This window comes from Schistocerca serialis, chromosome 9 (assembly GCF_023864345.2).
Source record: "Schistocerca serialis cubense isolate TAMUIC-IGC-003099 chromosome 9, iqSchSeri2.2, whole genome shotgun sequence".
Lineage (NCBI taxonomy): Eukaryota > Metazoa > Arthropoda > Insecta > Orthoptera > Acrididae > Schistocerca > Schistocerca serialis.
In genome coordinates, this window is record NC_064646.1 from 114,464,676 (window position 1) to 114,488,503 (window position 23,828).

Below are 23,828 nucleotides of genomic sequence, written 5' to 3' on the forward strand. Positions count from 1 at the left end.
GAGAATGCTGCTGCTGCCACTGTTGTTGTTGTTGTTGTTGGAGGACATGGTAATAACTTTTGAAGATGGGGTTTATGAATTTGGGATTACATTGTGGAGTAAATAGAAGTATTTTCACAGAAGAAAAAGTGGGAAAAAAATCAGTGGATTGGACAGTAGCACTTAAAACAAACTGAATGGTTCTGGCAATTAGCAGTAGAAGTAGACTTTTAATGCTGCTCAAATAGTGGCTTGAGCTTCACAGTAGTTTGGGAAGTGCTATGAATTATGTATCACAATTACTCAGTTGGATTCTGAGACAAATACCTGACAGTAAAATATGTCTGAAACTTGCATATCATGCTCAGCGTCATTGGAATTCTTGCTTTTGGAGACTGGCACCATCTGTTAAATCTTTCTTTTCATTTGGGAGTTTTCACCTTAATCCAGCCATTTGATGTAATCCTCATAGCAACACTTGGAGTGCCATGCCCATAATATTATGTTGTCTTTTATGTTAAAAAAAATGCCATTCCCATAATATTATGTGTGTGGCAGTTTTCATTAAGATATTCTGCTCATAATATGGCACTTGGTGTTAATCCTGCAAAGTCGATAGAAATATTTTCGAACATCTGATACTGTATTGAGAGAGAGAGAGAGAGAGAGAGAGAGAGAGAGAGAGAGAGAGGAGAGAGAGTGTGTGTGTGTGTGTGTGTGTGTGTGTGTGTGTGTGTGTGTGTGTGTTTATGGTTTATTATTTATTTCACAAGCATATCTCTAGGTACTAGTGAGGAAAAAAATGAACTAAAACTGAAGTTTCATAACTATGACTTTCAAAATGCTTAGTTTAACTGATCTTAGCAGCTTTTCCAAAATCAAACAATATTTCTAGTGCCAATACAAGAGGACAGTGGAAGGGGAAGCAAAAAGAGTTGGTAAGACCTGGGCAGAATTGAGGCAAATGGCAAAAGACAGAGACGGATGGCGAGTTCTCCTGGATGCCCTATGCCCCCATAGGGGCCAAAGGAATTAAGTCAATAATTACTTAGCCAAATACAAACATGCAGGGTTGACAAAATGAAACAAAATATAAACAGCATCAGTCATTTATTCTCTTTATTGAGCTACACTTTACAGGACTTTTGCAAACCATTCACACAGAAATTAGACAGTAGTATGTCTGCCCCCTCCCTCGGAGAAACAGTTACTGACAAACATGTTAATGAAGGATTGTCATTGTAATCAAGCAGCAGAATTTTTTTCTTAATATTTGGGTGACAGTAATATTACATGATTTCTTCACCAGTTATTCACCAGAAAACCATTACAAATAATTTACACATCTTTCATGTTTCTGATGAGTGGTACAATTAGTTCACACCACTCTTACAGCTTGGGTCGAAAACGAGAATTACACAAAAGATTTATGTATAGAAACTTTTTGGCAACTTTTTAACCATGTGTGAAAAAATGCAATCATTACCGCAACAACAATCTTAAAAAGTTAAGATGAGCCATGGAAACAGATTTGTTCAGATTGTTGGACTACCAATAAATTTGTGATTTTGACAAGAAGAAATATAAATGCAAGCCAATGAACCATTAGCAAATCCTCCATAGTTAAATAAAATTATTCCTGAAAGGTCAAGGATAAAACATATTACTATGGCTTAGGAGCAACAGTACAGAGGAAGCAGCAATGTTAAAACAGTATTCATTCTTTTTTTAATTATTTCCCCGCAAATATTTCTTCTTACAAGGAATAGAGGAAAGGAGGGCAGGAGACGTCTTTAGTCAATAGTATACTTCCCAAAAAGGTAACAAAACACACAGTAGTCAATGACTGCATATTCCAATTTCATTTCACCTCAGACAAACCCATTTCATACGTCAAAACACAATTTCTAATTTTGAGTTTGTCACAAGTGAAAATCATTATTTCATAAAACTAAGGTAACATTGTAAAAATCATTGTTTTTTCAATCATTACACTGGACTTTAACCAATGAATCATAAATTTTGTACAATTTTTGTAACAGTTGATTAACTCAACACTATTATTTTAACCATCCAGACATGCTAAGTCATACACATAACATTAAAAAGTAAAACGTAACAGAAATTATTATATTTGTACATTTTGTTAACATATTAAACAATTATTTACATCTTGTATATTCGAAGTTGAAACACAAGTTTTACAAGTGCCATGAGATTCATGCTGACACACACACACACACACACACACACACACACACACACACACACACACACACACACACACACAAATTGGTACATATGACAATATGCAAGGCTCTAGTAATTTTAACATGTGAATAAATTAATGAATTATAAATATTTTTGTTAATAGCACAACTTAGGAATCCACAGTTTTTCTGAAAAGGCTTCTGATGAAATATGTTCAAAAATTAAATTTGTTTCAACTTTGTGGCTGTGTCATTATTATTCCACTGTTTTGAATTTGTTACAGTTATTTTAATAAAAGTTAAACATTAAGTCAGGTGGTGTAAAAGTTTTAGTTGTACATAGATTCATGGTACTTGGGAATTGTGGAAAATTACTCACCAATCACTTGAACATTAGCTAATCGAACAACACATCTACCAATACAATCATCACACATTCTATAAAAATTTATCACAATATTCCTGCGGCAAGCAGACATTACAAGATGATGTATTATTTTTTAAATCACATATCCATTTAACACATCTGAACAGAATTTATGCACACATCAAATTTTCAAATACTGTGTAAAATTTACAATTTCTATAAATACTGTACATAAAATCAAACTATATCAACATATTTTAAGTGAATCTTCATGTAAGGATGCTTCAGAAGTACAAAGTAAAGGCTGTTAAATAACTCGGCACACAACATATTTTTATGGTTTCAGTAAGTAAATTTTCAAGTCCACCTGCGGAATATGACTAGTACCCAATCTGAATCTCTTCAACTGCAGAACCACCACATTTTTATAATTATGTGTGTCAAACACATCATTTACTGTTTATAATGTCCACACTTCTTCAGAGGGTGAAAGGAAAATGCTTAAGGAAGAGGTTCTCAAACATTTAGGTGCACATATTTTAAGACAGGTAGGGAGGTCAGTTTTCACATACTGTTTACGATAACTCAGTGGCAAATTCTCATGATAAATGCCGCTCATCCTCAAATCTATTGCTGGTTACACAAGCTGCTAGCAAAATCATCTTACAATCAAGGGCCACCAATTAAGTCTGTCCCCTCTGGCAATATACATATGGCATTTGGCAGTTACCAAAAAGAAGCCATTTTAAGAAGTGATCTTACACCTCATGATCTGATACTGAACTGCATTGCACATTTCATAGAATTTCAGATACCACTTTAGTAACACATTAGAAAGCATCTTAAAGCTTCATAAAATACATCTCCATCTACAAATATTTTTGTGGTAGTCTCTTAAGATTCAGACAGTGTTCCATTGCATTTACCAGATGACAACTCTCAAATTCCCTTACTAGAATCATAACTGAAAACCATGCAAATGGTATTTTACTGCAACAGATTTATATAAGTTGCTACAATAGTAAGTTATCCTGAATTTTCATAAACCAATGGATTCTTGCTCTGCACATGGATCTTGAAAAGTCACGAATGCTTATGTATGAACATAATCTTATTCGCCTGCTGTAAAAATGACATCTGAAACATTGTGTATAATATTGTCTTATTCTACATGTGCACAATTCCTTAAAAATTTAACAATCACATTTGAGTCTCTTGGACTGTGCAAATACAATCCTGTTTCACCAAATTACACTGACTGTCACAATCAGTACCAGCACGAGTAAACCTGTTCTTTTGAACACTAGAGAAAAACCTAGCTTGGCTTCTGCTGGGCAGCACTGTTCATTCGCTGATGCACCATGGAAAGCAACATGTCCGAGTATTGCTGCATCATGACCATCACTTTCTTCTGTTCTTGACTCTCTGGCCCAGATGGAGATGTCGACTGTGACACAGGTGATGTCTGGTCAGGACTCGGGGCAGGTTCAGTCACTAAACGCAATGTGCGCTGTGTTTCAGCTACTGCTTCCTCCAACGCTTGTAGCATGGCTGTTGCTGCTGTCGCATTATCGTCTCCCTCTACAGCTAATCGTTTGTATAACTGCACCACACTGTCTGCTGTACGTGTCAGCTGCTCAGCAACAGAGCTGCAAAGCTGCTGGGACACTGAAATAGAGAAATATTTTTCTTACATATGAAATTACAGTAAGCTGCAAATATTCAGTACAATGGAGAAATTTTATCTGGTAATGTCTCACTAAAATTTAAACCTAAACATCTCTTTCACAGATTGCATATTAAATACTGTCTTCAGGAATATGCATAATATCCTTGATAAAAGATGTGTATCTTAATAACTGAAAATTAATGTTTTTAAATTATGTATTTGTTCTCCATGTGCTACAAAAGACTTGCAAACTCCAGACATTTATGAGACATAATTTTACTTGATGTCCATTGTCAAAACAAGAATTGTTTCAGAATGTTAACTTACACATTTTATATTTTGACCAGGAATATTTTACATTATCTTAATGAGAAAGTCATTTAAAGCTGGCAGGCAGAATAAATTAGCACACATAAATGTAACTTTCTAACATGTAAATGGTTTAACAGACATCTGCTGTCTAGCCATGAACAAACCAGTCTTGGAAATAAATACAGACACTGACTGAACAGTACCAGTTATTTATCAATAGTGGAAAACATAGGAGAGAGAAGAAAATTGGTGGTAATTATATGAACAAGGAAAGCCTCTTGGTTTCTACATATTGTGAATAAATCACCTGCAACAAAGAGTCATTACATGAAAGATTTCAAGGAGAAGAGGGAGACAATAAAGATGATATGGAATGCTGGATGACATTAAAAATTAAAGACACCAGCACATTAACACAAACAGGCTAGAAGAAACTGCAAAATATCCTGTCAGTACTGGCTGTAAGACAGATTTACCAATAAAGGGAAACCGAAAAATTAATTCTTTCTGTGTGAAGAGTACTTTTTGTGGTGAGGTAGGAATAATAATATCCAACCAATAACATTTCATGGCATCTGTAGCTCCTCAAGGACTTGCTAGTATTGCACATTGTAATTAGTATGTTGCTAATAGAACAATAGAAAATTTATATTGTTATTGCCTAACATTCTTAACAATAAGGCACAGAGCAATAAAATTGTTTCTCATGTGTTGTCCAACTCACTTTACTTGATGAATAACAGATTTAATGCTTTATCAAAATTAGGTTCATTGTATCCTTCATTAACCCTCTATTGCAGGTGATTTTCAAATTTTTCCATCCAAAATTATGGGTCATTTCTTGCACGATTTTCCAATTTTTTATCCAAAATCATGCATAATTTTTGTTAGACAACTAGTATAGTTATAAGGATAGAATTATAGGAATGTAAGAATAAAACCAAAAACTTACCGCAGAGGCGATTTTTAATTGATATTTAATGTACTCAATGCAGGAAATGAAGAAATCACATTCAACCTTACAAAAGCTGAATAAAATTATTAGTAAATTTTCTGAGTGTTGTACATCTTAAAGCAAGTTTATGTGAGTGAGGCTGGAGAATGCAAAAAATGCTACTTCTGATCTTTCAGGCAGGAAAATAGTGACTTCAGTGTTCCATAACAACAGAAAATGATTCGACACCAAAACAGCAACCTATTATGTTCCACAGCAACAAAAAAGTTTTGATGGGAAATTCGTGGTGTGCAAACAGAGGAGAAATTACATTCGATGCAATAATCGCAGACCCCGTGAAACTGTCTGATAACACTGGACAGCAAGAAAAGACACCACATATATGTAATTCACACCAATGATCCCTTCAGTGCAGAGGCACATCAACCTCAAAGTCTAATGGGAATCAGCAAGATGATGCACATAGTGAGGCTAATGAGCAGGGGCCCGACATCAGTAGTGAGAATTTGGGTCTGATGGGAGGTGTGCTAGGGTAGTCCATGCATTTGAGATGCCCAGTGTGTCTAGAAGGTTTATTGGTCAGCATGTCTGCCTAGTAAGCAGACAACTTGCATTTCAACTTGCCCCATTGATACGAATCAGTCTTTAATTCCTTCGTCTCTTGATTCCTAGTGGCTGCAACATAAAAATGGTGTACATTCTTTCGGACATGTTCAAAAGAAGACACCACATAAATATAATTAAGGCAAAGATGGCCAATGATCCTTTCAGTTCAGATGCACAACATATTTGAACTCTCACAGGAATTGGCAATGAGGCTAATGAGTAGGGGCACTACATCAGTAGTGTGTGGTATAAGTAGAGGAATTGGTTCAGACAGGAGGCGTGCTAGGGTAATCTGCGTAGTTGCAGTGACCACTGTGTACAGATGGCATAGTGGTCAGCACATCTGCCTAGTAAGTAGAAGAACTGAGTTCAAATCCTAGTCTGGCACAAATTTTCATTCTGCCCCATTGATATAAATCAGTGCCCATTGGCAGCTAGTATTTTTAATTCCTTTCTGTTTTTATTCAGAGTGGCTATAGGATCAAAATGATGTCTGTTCTTTCAGACATGTCTGAAAAAACATACACCACGTACAGTTGATACCATTTGTAGCTACATTGCTTTTAACGATGTATTGGCTATAACAGCGAAATCTAATGGTACCCTCTAAATCCTATGTACTCCCTATATTTTCCAAACTCTCTTTTTCTGCAGATTGTTGGTTTTTGCATATATGCAAAAAAAATTTCACTGATTTACTCCTCTTCCTTTTTCCCCATTAGACAGCCTCTAGAGGCTGCACCTAGCAGCTCACCTTCTTGTCCCCACCATATCCTTGCACACTCCCTCAAACAGCATCAGAAGGACTTTGTCCAACAACTTATAATATAAAACTTTTCTTTCAATGTGTGTGTCTGCTGCTCAACACCTCCTCTATGTGGTGAGTAAAAATTTATCTTATTTTATATCATTATAGACCCACTTCATAATTCTTCAAATATTTATAGAACTGAATGCATCTCTACAACTGAAATGGTTTATTGTAAAGTTGTTACAAAGATGCCACACATGCCAAAATTGTAATTGCAATATTAAATAAATCCATTAACAGACTATATGGAACATGTTATTGCTTCTGTTTAAGAAACTATTATCCATTTCACTGTCCCTAACTAGTGAAATCATTTGGAACACTCCATTCTGGTAGTGCCCCAAAATGTTGAAATTTTTGGACTAGATTCCTCTTTCGCTATTTATTGTGCACTTAAAATTAGTTGTGAGTTTTGGCTCACCAGAAGGGATGAGATATCAATACGCAGATAACACCAATGGGTACCTACACCACACCACCAGTGGTTTGGTTGGTAAAACATACCTGTTGTCACACTGTAATGAACAGTATTACTAGGTGATGTGCATCAAATTCATCTATATTTGCCAGCTCTCAGTATAAAGTGGTATTTTTTGGTGTTGACGTCATTGTATTAATAACAACAGTGCAGCACATCTGAACATGAGACTCATAATAAAATTGTTTGTCCAAGAACACATTCACCGGTTACAACAATAGTAGTCTGCTGCAAAATATTCCTACGAATTCAACAACTGAAACGGACAAGGCACTATACTACTCTCTTGTGATGGATAAAACTCCAACAATGTAAATTTTTTTTGGATACAAAGAAATGTTCCAACGGATAAAGTTGAACTAGCATGTATAAGATGGGTTTGATGGAATTTGAAGCCATTTTGACTATTTTTTGACCGTGACTGTCTCAAGAAATATGTAAAGGTTTTTTTAAATTACTGCCTCCAGTCACAAACTTTGTCAACTATTGTATTACTTATTTCTTTAGCGACATGTTTCGAGGGTTAAACCTCATCTTCATGCTAAATGGCATTACAAAAACAACTTTACAATACTTGATGGAACTTGCAGAGCTATCAGATCAATGAACTGGCTGACGCTAAAAGGCATAGTTGCATCAAGCTTCCTCCATATAATGCTCATTTAAATCTGATTGAAGATATATAAGCACAGGTGAAAAGTAATGTGGTAAAAGACAACAAAAAGTTTGCTCAATAGGGTTGAAATGCTGACCAAAGAAACCATCATAAATGTTACACCAGAGGACTGGCCTCGAGTTGTCAGCCATACCAAGAAGGTAGTTGAGAAGAAATGTATTCATGAAGGACTGTCACGAGATTTGAGTAATAGGTAATTTTTCTTGTTGTCATGGTAAAGTCTGCTTCTTTTGTCAAAACACAGCAAAGTTTACAAATATTCATCTCACTAACATTCTAATGCATTTTAAATTGTGACAGAATCCAGAAACAGGGTATAGCAACTGAAGGCAAGACAGGTCTATAGTTTATGGAAAAGCCAATTCTCAGTATAAAAATAAACATGTAACTTTTTCACTTGTATAGTTGCAAAATGCACACCAATTTTTGTTTCATTTGCTATTGATCAACACTGAAAATGACTTATTTCATTGAAAACAATCAGTAGTTCTCAAACATCATGGAAGGTATGGGAGTTTCACATATTACTCATGTGACAAAATGCTCTCCTTTTTGTATACTATCATTTGCTAAAATCTTGTTTCAATATCTTCAACCTTTATGAGGCATGATGGGTTTTGGAGTATTTCATTCTGACTTTTTCTCTGGCATGTGCATTTATGATGGGGCACTTTAGGTACATCGATTTTCTTGAGGTAAGAGAAAGATAGTGATATCCTTCCAATTTTAAAGAATGGTTCAATGTGTTGACTACATTTTGTATGCAGCAACTTACAATCTAATAAGCACCAAATGCAAATTCATAGCTACCGCTATTCTTCACTGCAAATTTTAAGAATTTATTGCAGTAGTTTACTTAATCACAAAATATCACAATAACTATGAGTATTAAGAAATGAAAGGCAGTTCATCAGGAAGCTGATGAATGAAGCTGTAAGTCATGTCAGAATCACATTTTTTTACTGAACAGTTTGATGAAGACTGCAGACTGACCCGCTTGTGTGCTCTGCTGTTCATTCAGTCAAGCGAGCCTGTTAGCTTCTGCACCAAGAAGGTGTAGCATTACAGCAGCTAGCTGGCATACTCCGCACACGCTGGCAACTATGCTTCCATCCATTCACTCCATACCCAAGTGTCAAGAATCGCAACGTATTTTAAACACACTATAAGTTGAGGTGGAAAACTAATAGTGATGGAGGACTGTAATGCAGTTGTAGGGGAAGGAGGAGGAGGAGAAGAAAGGGTAACGGGAGAATATGAGCTTGGTACTAGGAATGAGAGAGGAGAAAGACTGACAGAGTTCTGCAACAAATTTCAGCTAGTAATAGTGAATACTTTATTCAAGAACCACAAGAGGAGAAGGTATACTTGGAAAAGGCTGGGAGATACGGGACAATTTCAGTTAGATTACATCACGTTCACACAGAGATTCTGAAATTAGCTGTTGGATTGTAAAGCATACCTGGAGCAATACAATATAACCCCACATTTACGTTCCTGGAGTTAACATTTTCCCGCCGCTGTTTACAGTGCTTTTTTGTGGACATTTCCTATGTTCACAATGTTAATTCACATCCGATTTTGCATCAACAAATTTATAATTTTCCCACCATTGATGTTTTATGAAAAAATGTTCGTGCAAAAAAAAACTAATGTAAAATGACACTGGCACGATGTCGGGCATCACGTAGTGTTTACAAACCTTATGTGCTTAAGTTTCTTGACACCAGGGTACTCTACTTAGTGGATTTAAACTGGTAAACTTGTAAAAGTTGGAACAATTCGTGCTGTATCTCCTGTTGCTGCAAAACTCAACTCTGCATGGTGGCTGATAGGATCAACTAGGTTCCTACGAATAAAGGTATCACAACCAATCAAAACCATTTCCAAACTGTCTCTATAGCGCCAGTGCAGTTTTTTGATCACTGTAATCATTGTCACACCTCTGTCGAACCACATTTAGTGTGTTTCGTCTTTCAGCTCCTTGTAGCACTAGTTGATACCTTCATTCAGTTTGCATTGCTCAAATGTTTTTAGTTTAAACATAGTGCAAATTATGTACATTCTCATGCTGAGCAAAATGTGTTTCACGGATTTTCTCTCATTGTAAAGTTCAATATTTACATACGTATTTCTTGTGATGTTACATACACACACCAAAAAAAAAAAGTGAGTGATAATTTGTGAGAGTGTGGTTTTCTATATAACTGAGGAAGCACAATATCAGATAACCTCAAAAAGACAACTTCAGTTCAAGAGACACAGAACACCACATATGCAAACACCACAACACAAAATACTTATGCAAATATTTGCACTTGATATCTAAAAAAAATTCTTGAAATGCACTGTGCTAAGAGTGAAAAAATATGTAACTGATGCAGTGTTTCGTTATTTAAATAACAAATTACAGCTGCAGGCATTCCAAAAACATCAATAATGATATATGAAACTGAGTCAAACGTTTCTGCTTCGCAGTTATCAGTTCCCATTATACCAGCGGTTTTTATTAGATATTAAACCATTATTAGATAATAAATAAGTCTGTGACATGAGTATTTTGATGCCTATTATGTGCACATACATAAAGTGCAAAAATGCAAGGGGAATCCTATACATAACCTCACCAGCTTAAAATGTTATTTCCCACATTTTACACTACCTTTTTTTTTTTTTTGTCCCTTTAAAAGTGTAAAAACAGGGTTTCACTGTATAAACTCAAATCACAATTTAGTAGTGATGAAGACTAGGCTGAAGTTCAAGAGATTAGTCAGAAAGAATCAATGTGCAAAGAAGTGGGATACGGAAATACTAAGGAATGAAGAGATATGCTTGAAGTTCTCTGAGGCTACAAACACTACAATAATGAATAGCTCAGTAGACATTTTGGTTGAAGAGGAATGGACATCTCTCGAAAGGGCAGTCACAGAACTTTGAAGGAAAAACATAGGTACAAAGAAGGTAACTGTGAAGAAACCATGGGTAACAGAAGAAATACTTCAGTTGATCGATGAAAGAAGGAAGTACAAAAATTTTCATGGAAATTCAACAATACGGAAACACAAGTCACTTAGGAGTGAAATAAATAGGAAACACATAGAAGGTAAGGTGAAATGACTGCACGAAGAAATGTGAAGAAATCAAAAACAAAACGACTGTCAGGACTGACTCAGGAAACAGAAAAGTTGAAACAACTTTTGGTGAAATTAAAACGCAAGGGTGGTAACATTAAGAGTGCAATGGGAATTCCACTGTTAAATACGCAGAAGAGAGCAGATAGGTGGAAAGAGTACACTGATGGCCTATATGTGTGTGTGAAGACTTGTTTGATGATGTGATAGATGAAGAAACAACAGTTGATATAGAAGAAATAGAGGCTCCAGTATTAGACTTAAGATCGAATATAGCAGTAGGGTTGATAATATTCCACCACAATTTCTAAAAACATTGGAGGAGGTGGCAACAAAATGACTGTTCACTTTGGTTTGTAGAATGTATGTGTCTGGCAACATACCATCTGACTTACTGGGACACATCAGTAACACACTTCTGAAGACTGCAAGAGCCAACAAATGTGAGACACACTTTTTCAGTGGAAAAAGATGCAAAAATAATTTTGTCTTGTTGCTGTAGCAGCAAATTAATTACAAATGATTGCAAATGGTTACTTTGAAGAGAGATGGGAAACAGTGAAAACAGGAAATTAATCAGAAAACAATCAAAATAGCCAACAAGAAAAGTCGATGTATATGAAATTTGATCTTAGAAATGTATTGATGATTGTGCTATAGTGTGTGTGTGTGTGTGTGTGTGTGTGTGTGTGTGTGTGTGTGTGTGTTTTCCATCTGGATGAATGCACAAATTCATAAAATATTTTCAAAGTAGGCCAAATGTTATGTACATCATCAGTCTATATAAAACATATTTTTCTCCCTCGAGATAAAAATTAACATTTTATTTCATCTGACACAATTAACTGAATGACAGTGAATTGAAAAAAATATATTAACTTTCAACAATGACACTGTTAAAATTTTTAATGTTCTAACTATGGATCAGACAGCAAAAATGAGGACTATATGTGGCACTTTTCAGAAAATGTGCCCCTCCAGTGATTAGATAAAAAGTTATTTAGTGATCCCTAGTCCATTTTTGAACACGAAACATGTTTATATACAGGATGGAGAAAAGATAATGACTGCCAAACCCAGTTATGAAGTGAAATGAACCAACACAGAAAAGGAAATACAGAACAGCTGATAGACACAAATGACAAATAGCATACAAAAACAAAACAAGATGAAGCTTAGCCTGATATTTGGAAAATTGTATTAAAAAAACTATACTAGATATTTTTACTTCCTGAAAATCCGCATGACAATTCATTAATTTAACAAATTCTTCCACACAGTTTTACTTTTTTGTACTTCCAACTTTGCACACAAAGATAGTTATTCATTTACTATAAACATCATATTTTACGGTTTCAAAATATTACGAACATAAACAACAAATGGTCAGTGCAGAGAATTACAGTAAAATGAGCAGTACTCACAAGGTGCACTAGCAACATCCACAAAGGGAGACTGCCCGTCAGTGTCTTTGACTGGCAACTCCTGTGGACTGGGGTCCAGCTGGTGTTGCCGCACAGCAGGGACTGGTTTAGACCCTCTGCCACCTGCTGACGCACTGCCACTGGCCGCACTGCGTTGCCTGCTTGACGCTCCTCCAGCTAGCCTCCTTGGTGGTGGCATCAACTGGCTGTCAGGACTAAGAGGCAAACTGTTCGGAGCCCTACAATATAGCGAGAGAATATTACATCACCTTCGGACAAGAGTGTACACGATTTACTTTTAAGGAATAAAAAGCAAGACTTGAGTTTAAAATCCTTTCAACAATGAAGTCATCAGAGTTGGAGCACAGGCTTTTATTGGACAAGTAAATAGGCAGTGTCCTTCTCAAAGGAAACTTTCTGGCATTCACCATATTCAATTTAGGGAGTCCACAAAATATCTAAACATGGATTGTCAGGCAAGGTTTTGAACCCTTCCTAAATGAGAGTCCAGAGTCAATAATTATGCCACCTTGCTTGGCAATATCAGCACAAAAACAAAACAAGTTATATATACAGACGACCAACAAAATTAACAAGGTATAATAAAAAAGCTTATCAGCACAATTGCAAAAAGTAGTTGCAATGACCTTTAAAGGAAGAACATGACTCAATGAAGAGAAAATATATTAGAATCTTCACTCTTACTTCATTAACTGCGTTCTCTTATTCTTGCAGTAAAACTTTTTAAGTCTATTTACTACTTGTCTAGTACGTATGTAGTATCATAGCTGTCAGCAGAAGGTGAACAAAAAGGTAACATTTCAATGAAGTGCACCTGGTGGCTAAAAAACCTTATTATCTATAGAGATTGCATCATCTGTACATTCTGAATTAATATGTTAGTACTGACTGGTGGGCAAAAGTGGTCATCTCAGTTGGCTCTAATAGAGTGAAATGAGATAATGTCTGTTGCAATTTGACTGTTACCTAGGTTTCATATGTCATCCTGTTTCAAGAGAAATATTTATCTTGAACAGACCACAATTTTTACTGAATTTTGGTAACTATTATTCTTCAACAGCTAATACATATAAATAGCAAGCACGGGACAGTACAGGAACAGCAACTACTTAAAGCATCGAGAAGCTTCCCAAATAATTTTATTGTGTGTTTATTTATAATTTCTGTTAGAATACTCAGGAAACACCAATTTAATGATGGTTAGCTGCTGACACATCCTGCAGAGTTCATTTCCAACAGCTACTTTTCTTTGTCTTACTTGTTATGTATCAATAATATTAAATAGGACAACATTTCTTAACATTCAGCAAAATTATATTTATTTAGTCACAAACCGGCTTTCCACTTCTTAACCCATGTTGAGGTGCAACAGAATGTTGCAAACTCAGATAAAAACAGTGTGTCTTAAAAGATATTATTTGTGTGGAAGATACAAAAATGACGTAGAGTGTTTACATAAGAGAGCATTACATTTTATTTTACATAGAAATAATTACATTAACTAAAATACAATTTTTTCTCCTTTTCTTACTTAATGTATTTTTTTCTGTGTTTCAAAAAAGGTCATGTTTTCCTATGTACACACTCTAAACCATTTCTGTACCTTCCATACAAATAATACCTGTGTACATTATACATCATTTTTATCTGTGTTTGTCATTCAGTTGTCACCTGAAGATTATCTTAGAAGCAGAAAGCTGCTAGTTTTGCAGAACACTAGGAAGTGTTTTCCTATTTATTATTATCATCAAGTTCTGCCAAGCACAGACAGAAAATGCAGTTATTGATATGAATCCTTAAAAGTTCTCATTGTGAGAGATTGTGGAACACAACAAATATGTGACTGAATATGCAATGTGTACTATTACATTTTAGTACTGTGTACTAAAACATACCCATTAGTGAGACGATCAGTGCTCGTACTACGTGGTCGGCTGCTTGTCGACGACTTCCCTCGGGCTGAGGATGTCTCTTCAGAGCTTGAATCTTCATTGTTACCAACTTGGCTCAGATTAACTGCATATAATGAAAGAAAATTACACTCTTTACTATTTCAAAACTGTACACAATGATGCAAACACGAAGTATTACACCATAAACACCCTAATCAAATGCTTCTAAACTGCTAGTCCAGCATTTCTATGATAGTGGGACATATTGATTAAAATTTCATCCTCATGGGCATTTATTTTCAGAACAGAATAAAGCCATTCCGACAGATGAAGAATGGTGTGAGACTTAAGTATTTTTAAGATTAGTGGAACTGTTCAAGTGGAGATCACAAGGCAATATGCCTAGGGATGGGCACATGCAGCTTACTGTTATCTTTTGCATTTTGAGAGAGATTCAATAACTGACATTAAGGACATGACAGCATCATACTAGCAGGTTGCACACACAGTTGGCTGTAGTGGAATGACTGCAAAATGACTGGTGACTAGATGGACTCTGGACAACAGTGTGGCTAGAACAGTAGACACACTTCCATCCAGAACGACTACACTGGGAGAAAACTGTCGGATTGTTTGAAAGGTTCTGACAATAGATAAGATCTGAGTAGATGTTACCAGATTGTAACAACATATTACTGGAAGCTATGTTTTGATCTCAAGTTAACCACTAACACCACGCCACAGACGACACAGACTTTCATGGGTGCAGAGGCAAGGTCTACTGCAACACTGAATGGCATTCTGTGATGTTCAGCAATGAGTTCCACTTATGTTTGTGGCAGTCAGACCAACACTACCATGTCACAGAAAACTAGTTAAAAGACTACAGGAAGCAGTAATTGTCCAGACCCATACTTTGCTAACACCTGGAGTCGAAGGTTGAGGGGAGCTATTGGATATGACAGCAGGGCTGATTTGGTAATGGTTGAAGGGAGGCTGAATGCTCACCAGTATATGGCAAGAATGGTAAACCTTTTGTCATACCCCTCATGATCAGTATACCAAAGGGCACGCTGGGCTTACTCAGCAGGGTAATGACCACAAAACTGAAGTTCATCCCATAAAAGCCTTGAGGAACGTATGGGCCCACGACTGGCTTGCTCAGTTCCCTGTTTTGTCACACAATGTGTGTGTCTGGGTTGGGATGCGATGCGATGAGATGAGATGTATGTATACTTTCATACCATCATTCAGCCAGAAATCTTCATGAATTAACTCAACATGTTTTTCAGGGATAAGAAGAAATTCCTCACACTGACATTCAGAAGATGTCTGCTTCCATGCAAAAATGAATACACTAAGTCACACCACATATTAACACTGATGATGGGCATACAGTCTGTACTGAATGAAAGCTTAATCATCTAATAACACCTTGTGTGAAGAACAGCTTTTCAAAGTCTGACAAATATGGGACTAGAGCTTGATGGTGTAACACTTTATATTTCAACCAGAGAAAAAAAACCATAACATTTAAATGTCTGTCTCTCTTTTTTCAGTTTGATTCAGTACCTTTTCATTTATTACTTGATCTACCCATCTAATCTTCAGTGTTCTTTTATAGCACCACATTTCAAATGTCACATGGCATTTATGATAGTCATCTTACACAATAATCCCCTGCCTTCTCAGTGCAGACATTTAACTAACATGTCTTAACTAGTATGCCGAATATTCTTCATCTGACTTGCTTCAGCAAAGGTTTTACGAAAAATATGTGACTGATACTCACCAGATGAGTATGATGGTCTCATTCCTCGTCTGTGTGACTGGCTGTTGCTGCTTGCATTTTTTACACTAAGTGTATTGACTTTATTTTGAGAACTTATTGTTGGCCTCATCAGTCCATTCAGTCGTGCTGCCATGCTGGAACGCTGCAAACTCAGGTCACTTTCTGAATCACTCTGAAATGGTAAAACAACAAAATGCTGTATCACAACAGAGGATCAGGATATATACAAGCTTGCAGTGCTGGCAATTTATAGGTCAGTAACAGGACGTATCTTAAGCTTTATAACACATCTAGGAACAGTTTTAGTAATGTTATGCAGACCTAATTTCAAAATCACTGTTTGTGGAGGCTTAATGTCAATTTTCCATCAAAGATTATTGACCAAGGGCATCTAGAGTTGTTGCAGACCAGTTCTGTATTACTTTCAACAGTAAAATTCCCTATGAGAACTGCAAAACATAGTGCAACAGTTATCAACAATTTAGAAAATATATTTACTTTCCATCTGCTGGTTGCTGTTTTTACCATCTCAAACGAAATGGTTTCAGGCTGGTTGTTCATATTTGGATCATTTCTTGCAAACTATTACAGTTAGTCCAATAGTGTTCCATTAGTAGTGGTTACTCTGTAACTCCATCTAAAATCTTCCAGGCTACTCTGCCAGAGTCGGATGACTTTATACCTTCTTTGAAGATACAATAAACACCCTGGCCCATTACTAACTGAAATTATTGTCGCAACTTTTTCTAAGTGGTCAGTAACATCTTAAATGAACAACAGCAAAACCTTGGATTTCACAGACACCTTTACATCACTATGATCTTTCCATGGTTGTCTTAACATTCTTTATTTCAGTGAGTGAATACCTATTCTTGAGCATTGCATTGGTGAGATGTTTCAATTATGTGTTCAGCATTTCCAGTTCACATAGGTTTCTTGCTTTATTTGCTAATGTTTTAATAATATCTCATTTTTTCCATCAGTGATGATTTGAATCCTTGTGTAGATAATGTTTCACATATATGGGTTTCCAATACATCATGTTTCCTAAGCTGCCATCCTCTTTCTAGAAGACTAGGACATCCCAAAAATGTAATCACCCATCCAAACCTCTTCCATAGTGAACTCAATCTCCACATTAATCTGATTAATGTGTGCATGAAAATGACCTAGTTTCTCTCTGCACACCTCAATGAGATTAATCCAAAGATTTAGACTGTAAGAAGACCATGCCATAATTTCATGAAATATTTTGACTAGTGTGGCATTTCTGGCCTGATTCTTATATTTTACAAATACTTTAACTACGAGACATAATTTTAACATGAGAGACACTACCCAAAATTGGTCAGTCTGAGGTAATAAAAACAGTGATTGATCAATAGCAGATAACTGTATTTTCTGCAAAGAAGGATTGTCCAGCTTTGATATTGACAGTTTGTATTTAGACTCAACAACTTACAGCAATCTAGCTGTAAAACCAATTATCAATGGTTTAAATGATTATGACAGGAGAATATTAACAATAAAATTTACTGGCCATTTAGGCACTGATCACAGAAGAAAAGTATTGTATCACAGGATCATAATCAATAGCTCGATCGTAGTGCGTAGAGAGCAATAACGGGAAGAACGGCGGATGGCGGAGAGAAGTTTATTAAAAAAAAATATGAAAAATGTGATTCTTTCTTAAACATATTTTTACAACACTGAGTTTTGTTTTCTCCTAAAACAAATAAGGGCAAAATTGAACAGAAGCAAGGATAAGAGTAGGATATCTCCCGGGATTAAAGTATCTTATGCAATTCCAAGACAGCATATAATGACAGGTCATTGTAGACGTGTCTACAAGCAACAGAAGTACACATTAATGGTCGTATGGAACATAAAACACCGTGCATAAAAGTTCTTGGTAGGCACCTTGATGACTAATTAATATGAAGTCAACATATGGATAAGCTCATCAAGAAGCTCAACTCAGCACATCATTAAGAAGCATCTCTTATAGACGGGAGTTTTAACTTACTTAGGATATTTTCACATCCTGCTGTCCTGAGGAATTATCTTTTATTTATTTATTTCCAGTGACTCAGCAGTCTTCCAGCATTATGTGAAGCAGCTGATATAAGACATTCCTTCGTGCTGCAGTTACTTAGACAGCATGCATACATGGACAACAAAAAAGATTAATGAATTTTATCTGGATTTCCCAGTTAAGAACATGCTTTTCCCAGCTGAAAATACAGTAAACCCCAGGCGGAAGTACACTTTTTTCATGTTAAGTCACAATATACTATCCCTTGGAGCAGTAGAACTTATCAGTCCTTTGAATGGTAATGGTTTTATACACCAGCATAGAACTTCTTAATACTTTAGGAAATGAAACCCAGCAAAAAAACAATGGATTCTGAAAAGATCTTTCAAGCATAGCAACATGTACACTGCATATTTTTGTACACGTAAGTACATACGATACAGCTTGATAACTTCTGAAGCATTGAAAACTAGATTGTGATGTCCCTTCGTCAGCCAATCATAGCTCATGGAATGTGATCTCGCCAGCCACCAGCAACATCACTTCATAACATCATCGCGGTTTTCAGGTCATGACAATCCAAACAAAATTCGAAAACTTTCAATTGCAGGGATAGCCATCAAAATCTTGAGAATTTTATTCGAACTGGGCTTGAAATTGAGACGCTTTTATTCAGATATGCTGCCGCAAAAGACTCTTAAGGACAAACATCACTTAAGTAGCACGAACACACAAATAGGAAAAGTTAATGGTTTACATTAATGTACATACAGTATACGTACAAGAAAAGCTAAGCTTTCACATATAATATTGGTCATCAAAAATGTTTGCTGTTTTTTTCCAAGGGTGCAGTTATCGAGGAACCTAAGAGCACACCTTAAATTGCAGCAGCTGAAAATTTCTGACAAGTGCTATTATAAATTTCACCTGGCTGAATATAAGTTCAATCAAGTACTTTGACTTTTCCATAGAAAAGCCAATTATGTGTGAAATTGCTCAAGAACTCACCTCACACTTTTTTGAACGGTAATTAAACAGCAGAATTTGTAATCTATGAAAGAACTAAAATAAGTATGAAAACTAACATTGAAGCTTGGTCTTTTTTAGCATGCATTACTTTTTAATATATATCAAACAGAGATGTGCCATTAAAATTTTACATAATGGCATAAATGACTGGCCTCCTGGGCCAAAAATTTTTCTAAGTGGCTAGTCTTCAAAGCGTTAAGTTTTGAATGAGATTTAAGAAATTCATTGCATTTTCTCACTTGTAACATAATTCATCTTGCTCAAAAGGAAATCGACTTTGAAAGTAATACTTCTCAAACCACCATTCACAATATTTTCCTGCATCTTATTGGAAATGTAAATGCTTGTGACATCACTCTCATTGAAAGCAGTTTCTTTTTACAATGCTCAACAAAAGCAGTTTCTTTTCACAATGCTCAACAAAAGCAGTTTGTTGTTGTGAAGTCTTTGTCCTAAGGTCTTTGCAACATTTTGCTTTTGACAGACACTTGTGTGTGCACACTGTGTTTTGTTGTTGTAAATGGTGCATTTTCTTTGCAACTACAGTTTTATTTTGGTGATATTCTCTTGTACATGTTTTACTGCTGCAGTATTATTCTGCAGTACTGTGCTAAAGTAAAACTCTTTGTTAGGATATCAGTTCTTACCAGTCAAAATGGCAGAAATTTAACTGAAAACTGTAACAATAAAAAATTCTAGGAATTCTAAAAATTTTCCCCAGATGAAAAAATTATCGAGTTGTTCTTGGATTTCCCAGTTGTCCTGGGGCATATAAACCCTGTCAGATGACGACATAGTGACGGGGGATTGGTGAACACCTTCAGAAACTGCAATTACTGTTTTTCTCAAGTAACTGAGGCTGGCCTTGAATATAAGCTCCAAAAATGTACACTTTTCCAATAGTCCATTGAGCATCTTAGTTTTATAATCAGCAAGCAGGGCATACATCCTACCAATAGCACTCCCGAGCCATAGAAAACATGCCCAGACCCCAGAATCGCAAGAAATTGCAATCTTTTATTGGAAAAACTGGCTATTACAGCCATTTTATTCCCCATGTTACAAAATAGCCCTATCCACTCAACACACTGCAGAAAAAAGGGTTCCATTCTGGTGGTGTCTTCTGGAGTGCAACACAGCTTCTCCATACTTAAATAAGCCCTCCAATCATTACCATGCCTTATCCTGTTTTCTCCAGGAATCTTGCCACAGATACCTCACAGCATGGGACCAACACAGTGTTGTCCCATAAAGAGGCAGTTGACTGAAAATCCTACTGAAAACACTTGATGCTGCACACCCCACAGACTGCAAGCCATTAAAAGAGTTGTTTGGACCACATTCCAACCTTCCAGACGGGACTGCTCAAAGCCTGCAATAATGGGCATTGTTCTTACTGGCCTACACCTATGATATCTGCTATGCTCTGATGAGCTGCAATGCGAATGTCAATGCTTCGTCCCAGCTTCCAGTGGGCTCTGATCCTGAATTTTACACCCAGGAAGCTGTTATATTTCAGCAGGATTCTGATTCTGCATTGGCTCTGCACAATTTTCCCCTTGATGCTACAAAGGTTGCAGCCCAGATAATAACGAATCCTATTCTCTGTACAGTTACTAGGTGGGTTAAGTGTGGGTACCACAGCACATTTTGTGGAAGGACCATGACCTACTCCAAATGTTCTTTGCCTTAAAAGAATGGGCTCTCACTCCATGATGGTGTTCTCCAGCTGTAAACAGAACATAAATGGCTTCAGGTTGTTATTACCCTGTCTGTGCCCCACAGAGTTCTTGCACACCTACATGCAGGTCCCTGGGGCATATCACACATGAAACAAGTGGCATGCTGACACACATACTGGTCAGCCACCAACAAGGATATCGAGACCATGGTCCAGTCTTGCGCTGTATGTACTCAACAACGATCTGCAACCCCCAAAGGGTTTTTGTCCTGAACCCTGTTGGGACCTTGGGAGCATCTCCACATGAACTTTGTTGGTGCTTTCTTGTGTCAGATGTACATAATTATGGTACACATGTTCTCCAAATTTCTGTATATCTGCTCATGGGTTTCACGACAATGGTGAACATAATCAAGGTCATGTTGCAAATCTCTGCCACTGAGAGCCTTCGTGGCCACTGTCTCTGACAATGGCCGCCAGATTTCCTCTGCACACTTTCCCCATTTCTGTGAAGAGTTTGGGATACAGCATCATTTCATCCCAATCTAATGGGGAAGCAGAACAGGTGACACAGGCTTTCAAAGAAAAGATAAGGCCCTGGCAAAATCCATGCTAACAGACAATGCCCTCATTTGATCTTGGCCACCTAGGGCCTCCACAACTGCAGGGAAGAATACACATGGCTGCTGGATTTATGAGGTCTCCACTGAGGAACTGAGAACCACCTCTGGCGATGCCACCCGAGACAGCTGTGTCCCAGCAAACCATTGCATGCCCCTCTGGGCCACACAATCTGTGCCCTCTGGCCTCATCTGACACAGGCACCTCCTCTCTTCCTCCATTAGTGCCAGGCCCCTGCTGATTTGTTGGGCACAAATTAAGCTCGAGCACTCCCGACTTCCTCTGTTCTAGCACCAGCAACAGCATACCTGCCTTGCACGAGTGGCACGGACTTGGCGGTGGCTGCCCCATGCAGCTGGAAGTCGCCAAGGTGAAGATGCATTACCTTCAGGATTCAACTTCAGTGGTGGTGCCCCGAAACCTGGCGGAGCCAGCAAAAGCTGGGCCAATTCTATCCCTTTGTGTGACATCTCTGGGGGGAGGGAGGGGTGGGGGGAGGGGAGTCCTGCAATAACAGACCCTGACAGACCTGCAGCCCTAACCACTGGTGGCACCCGATCTACAAGCTGTCTCTGCATGTGGACTTTAAGAAGAGGCCACACCCAAAAGCACATGTTGTGTCACCTGGTGGGGCCCTGTGAGTACTGGCGAGCTATAACTGTATGCCAACCGTGCGAAACAAGTATTCTCTTGTGAGCATTCTTGATGAAACTTTCACTTCACTGGCCACTGTCTGTTAATGATGTTTGTTTTGGTTCCGCGCTATGCATGGACTTTAACATTAGTTGGCTAATTTCTGCTTTAGTAACATCACTGGCACATTATGTATTATCTGTGTGCTATTGTGTCAGCATATTTCAACCAATAAATTGTCTTGTAATGGCCGACTTCGACAGTGTCCAAAGTGTTTCTCATCATTAAGTTGAATTTACAGAAATAAACCTCCAAGAATTAGACAGCCACCACCAGTTTTAGGAAACTGACTATAACTTCTGCCAACTGTAAAATCTGGTAACTTAGAAATCAACAGTTTTTCAGTCTTCTGTGTGTGCTCAGTGAGACAAATCAGATTTGCATTATGAATAGCAGTTGAGCAGAAGACTTCTAATGTGAAAAAATTCTTTCCTATGAACTGAATATTCTGATAATAAATACATACATTTATTAAAATTTTTACTCTGCGGGATTGTTATTACAATTCATAACAGGTAAAAAGTTTTTACATTCATTTTTTGCACAGAATGAATCACAAGAGTTATTTTTATGAACTAAAACATGTAAAAATTCTTTAAATTGGGCTCTGATGTTTGCATGGGTCCAATATTCAACACTACAGTCTTTCAATGATTTGATACTTGTCAACCAAATCCCATGGGTGTTGTTCCTCTAGTTTGCCTGTGGAGAGGCATCAGACACACAAATATGTTTATCCTTTATATTTTCCCCAAAAACAGGAACTGCATAAAAGTGCATTCCACGACTGGTGTGGAGGTTTCTGTTCAAATCACTTACTTAAAATACATTGCAATTTGTATACTGTGGCCATTGCTTCCTAATTTCTGTGTTCACATTTCTATTTTCTTCATTTGCACTAGAGCTGTGAATTAAATAATGGCTGTAGAGTATTTGTACAGACTGCTGTATTTCTAGAGTCATTAATTTTAAGAAGTTATGTAGATATCTAAGACAAGGGTCTGACTTATTCTTCACTGCACCATTTGTTACAGTAATACAAACTACTACATCATTTTGTTGCAAGATGATCTTTTGGGATTTTACATCAACGACATTTTCTGTTACAGCACCAGGTTTGACAATGCTAGTCAATGAAGGTCTTTATTAATGTCTTGCAAAATGTCCATCTGTTGGGAAAAGGATGCAACCCTTTTTTCTTACTGGCTTCTGTTTTATATTCTAATAACCATCCATATTCAAATTGATGAAACTTTTATAAAGTTCATTGTCTTCTATACAGGAATAATTATCATCAGTTGAAGGTGCAAAATCGAATTTTTTTTCTAACAACTGAGACACGTTTCACAGAATATGATGTCAATTTAGATTCAGAAATCCTACCTTTGCAATTTATTTTCTCACACACAGACTTTTTAGCACTTTGCTCCTTAATCATGAAAAACA

General features: G+C 36.9%; 1 protein-coding gene across 3 annotated transcripts in view; it reads right to left on the reverse strand.

Annotated features, from left to right (window-relative positions):
* Window positions 1–1,072: 1,072 nt before the first annotated feature.
* LOC126418472 (mitogen-activated protein kinase-binding protein 1) overlaps window positions 1,073–23,828 on the reverse strand; it is a 912,885-nt gene continuing 890,129 nt past the window's right edge. For all 3 annotated transcript variants that reach the window (XM_050085246.1, XM_050085245.1, XM_050085247.1), the window contains exons 26-29: window positions 16,324–16,495; window positions 14,535–14,655; window positions 12,619–12,857; window positions 1,073–4,224 (exon numbers count right to left, since the gene is read on the reverse strand). In XM_050085246.1, the coding sequence (XP_049941203.1) occupies window positions 3,872–4,224; window positions 12,619–12,857; window positions 14,535–14,655; window positions 16,324–16,495 (885 nt within the window). In that variant the 3' untranslated portion in view covers window positions 1,073–3,871. The remainder of the gene's footprint in view (window positions 4,225–12,618; window positions 12,858–14,534; window positions 14,656–16,323; window positions 16,496–23,828) is intronic.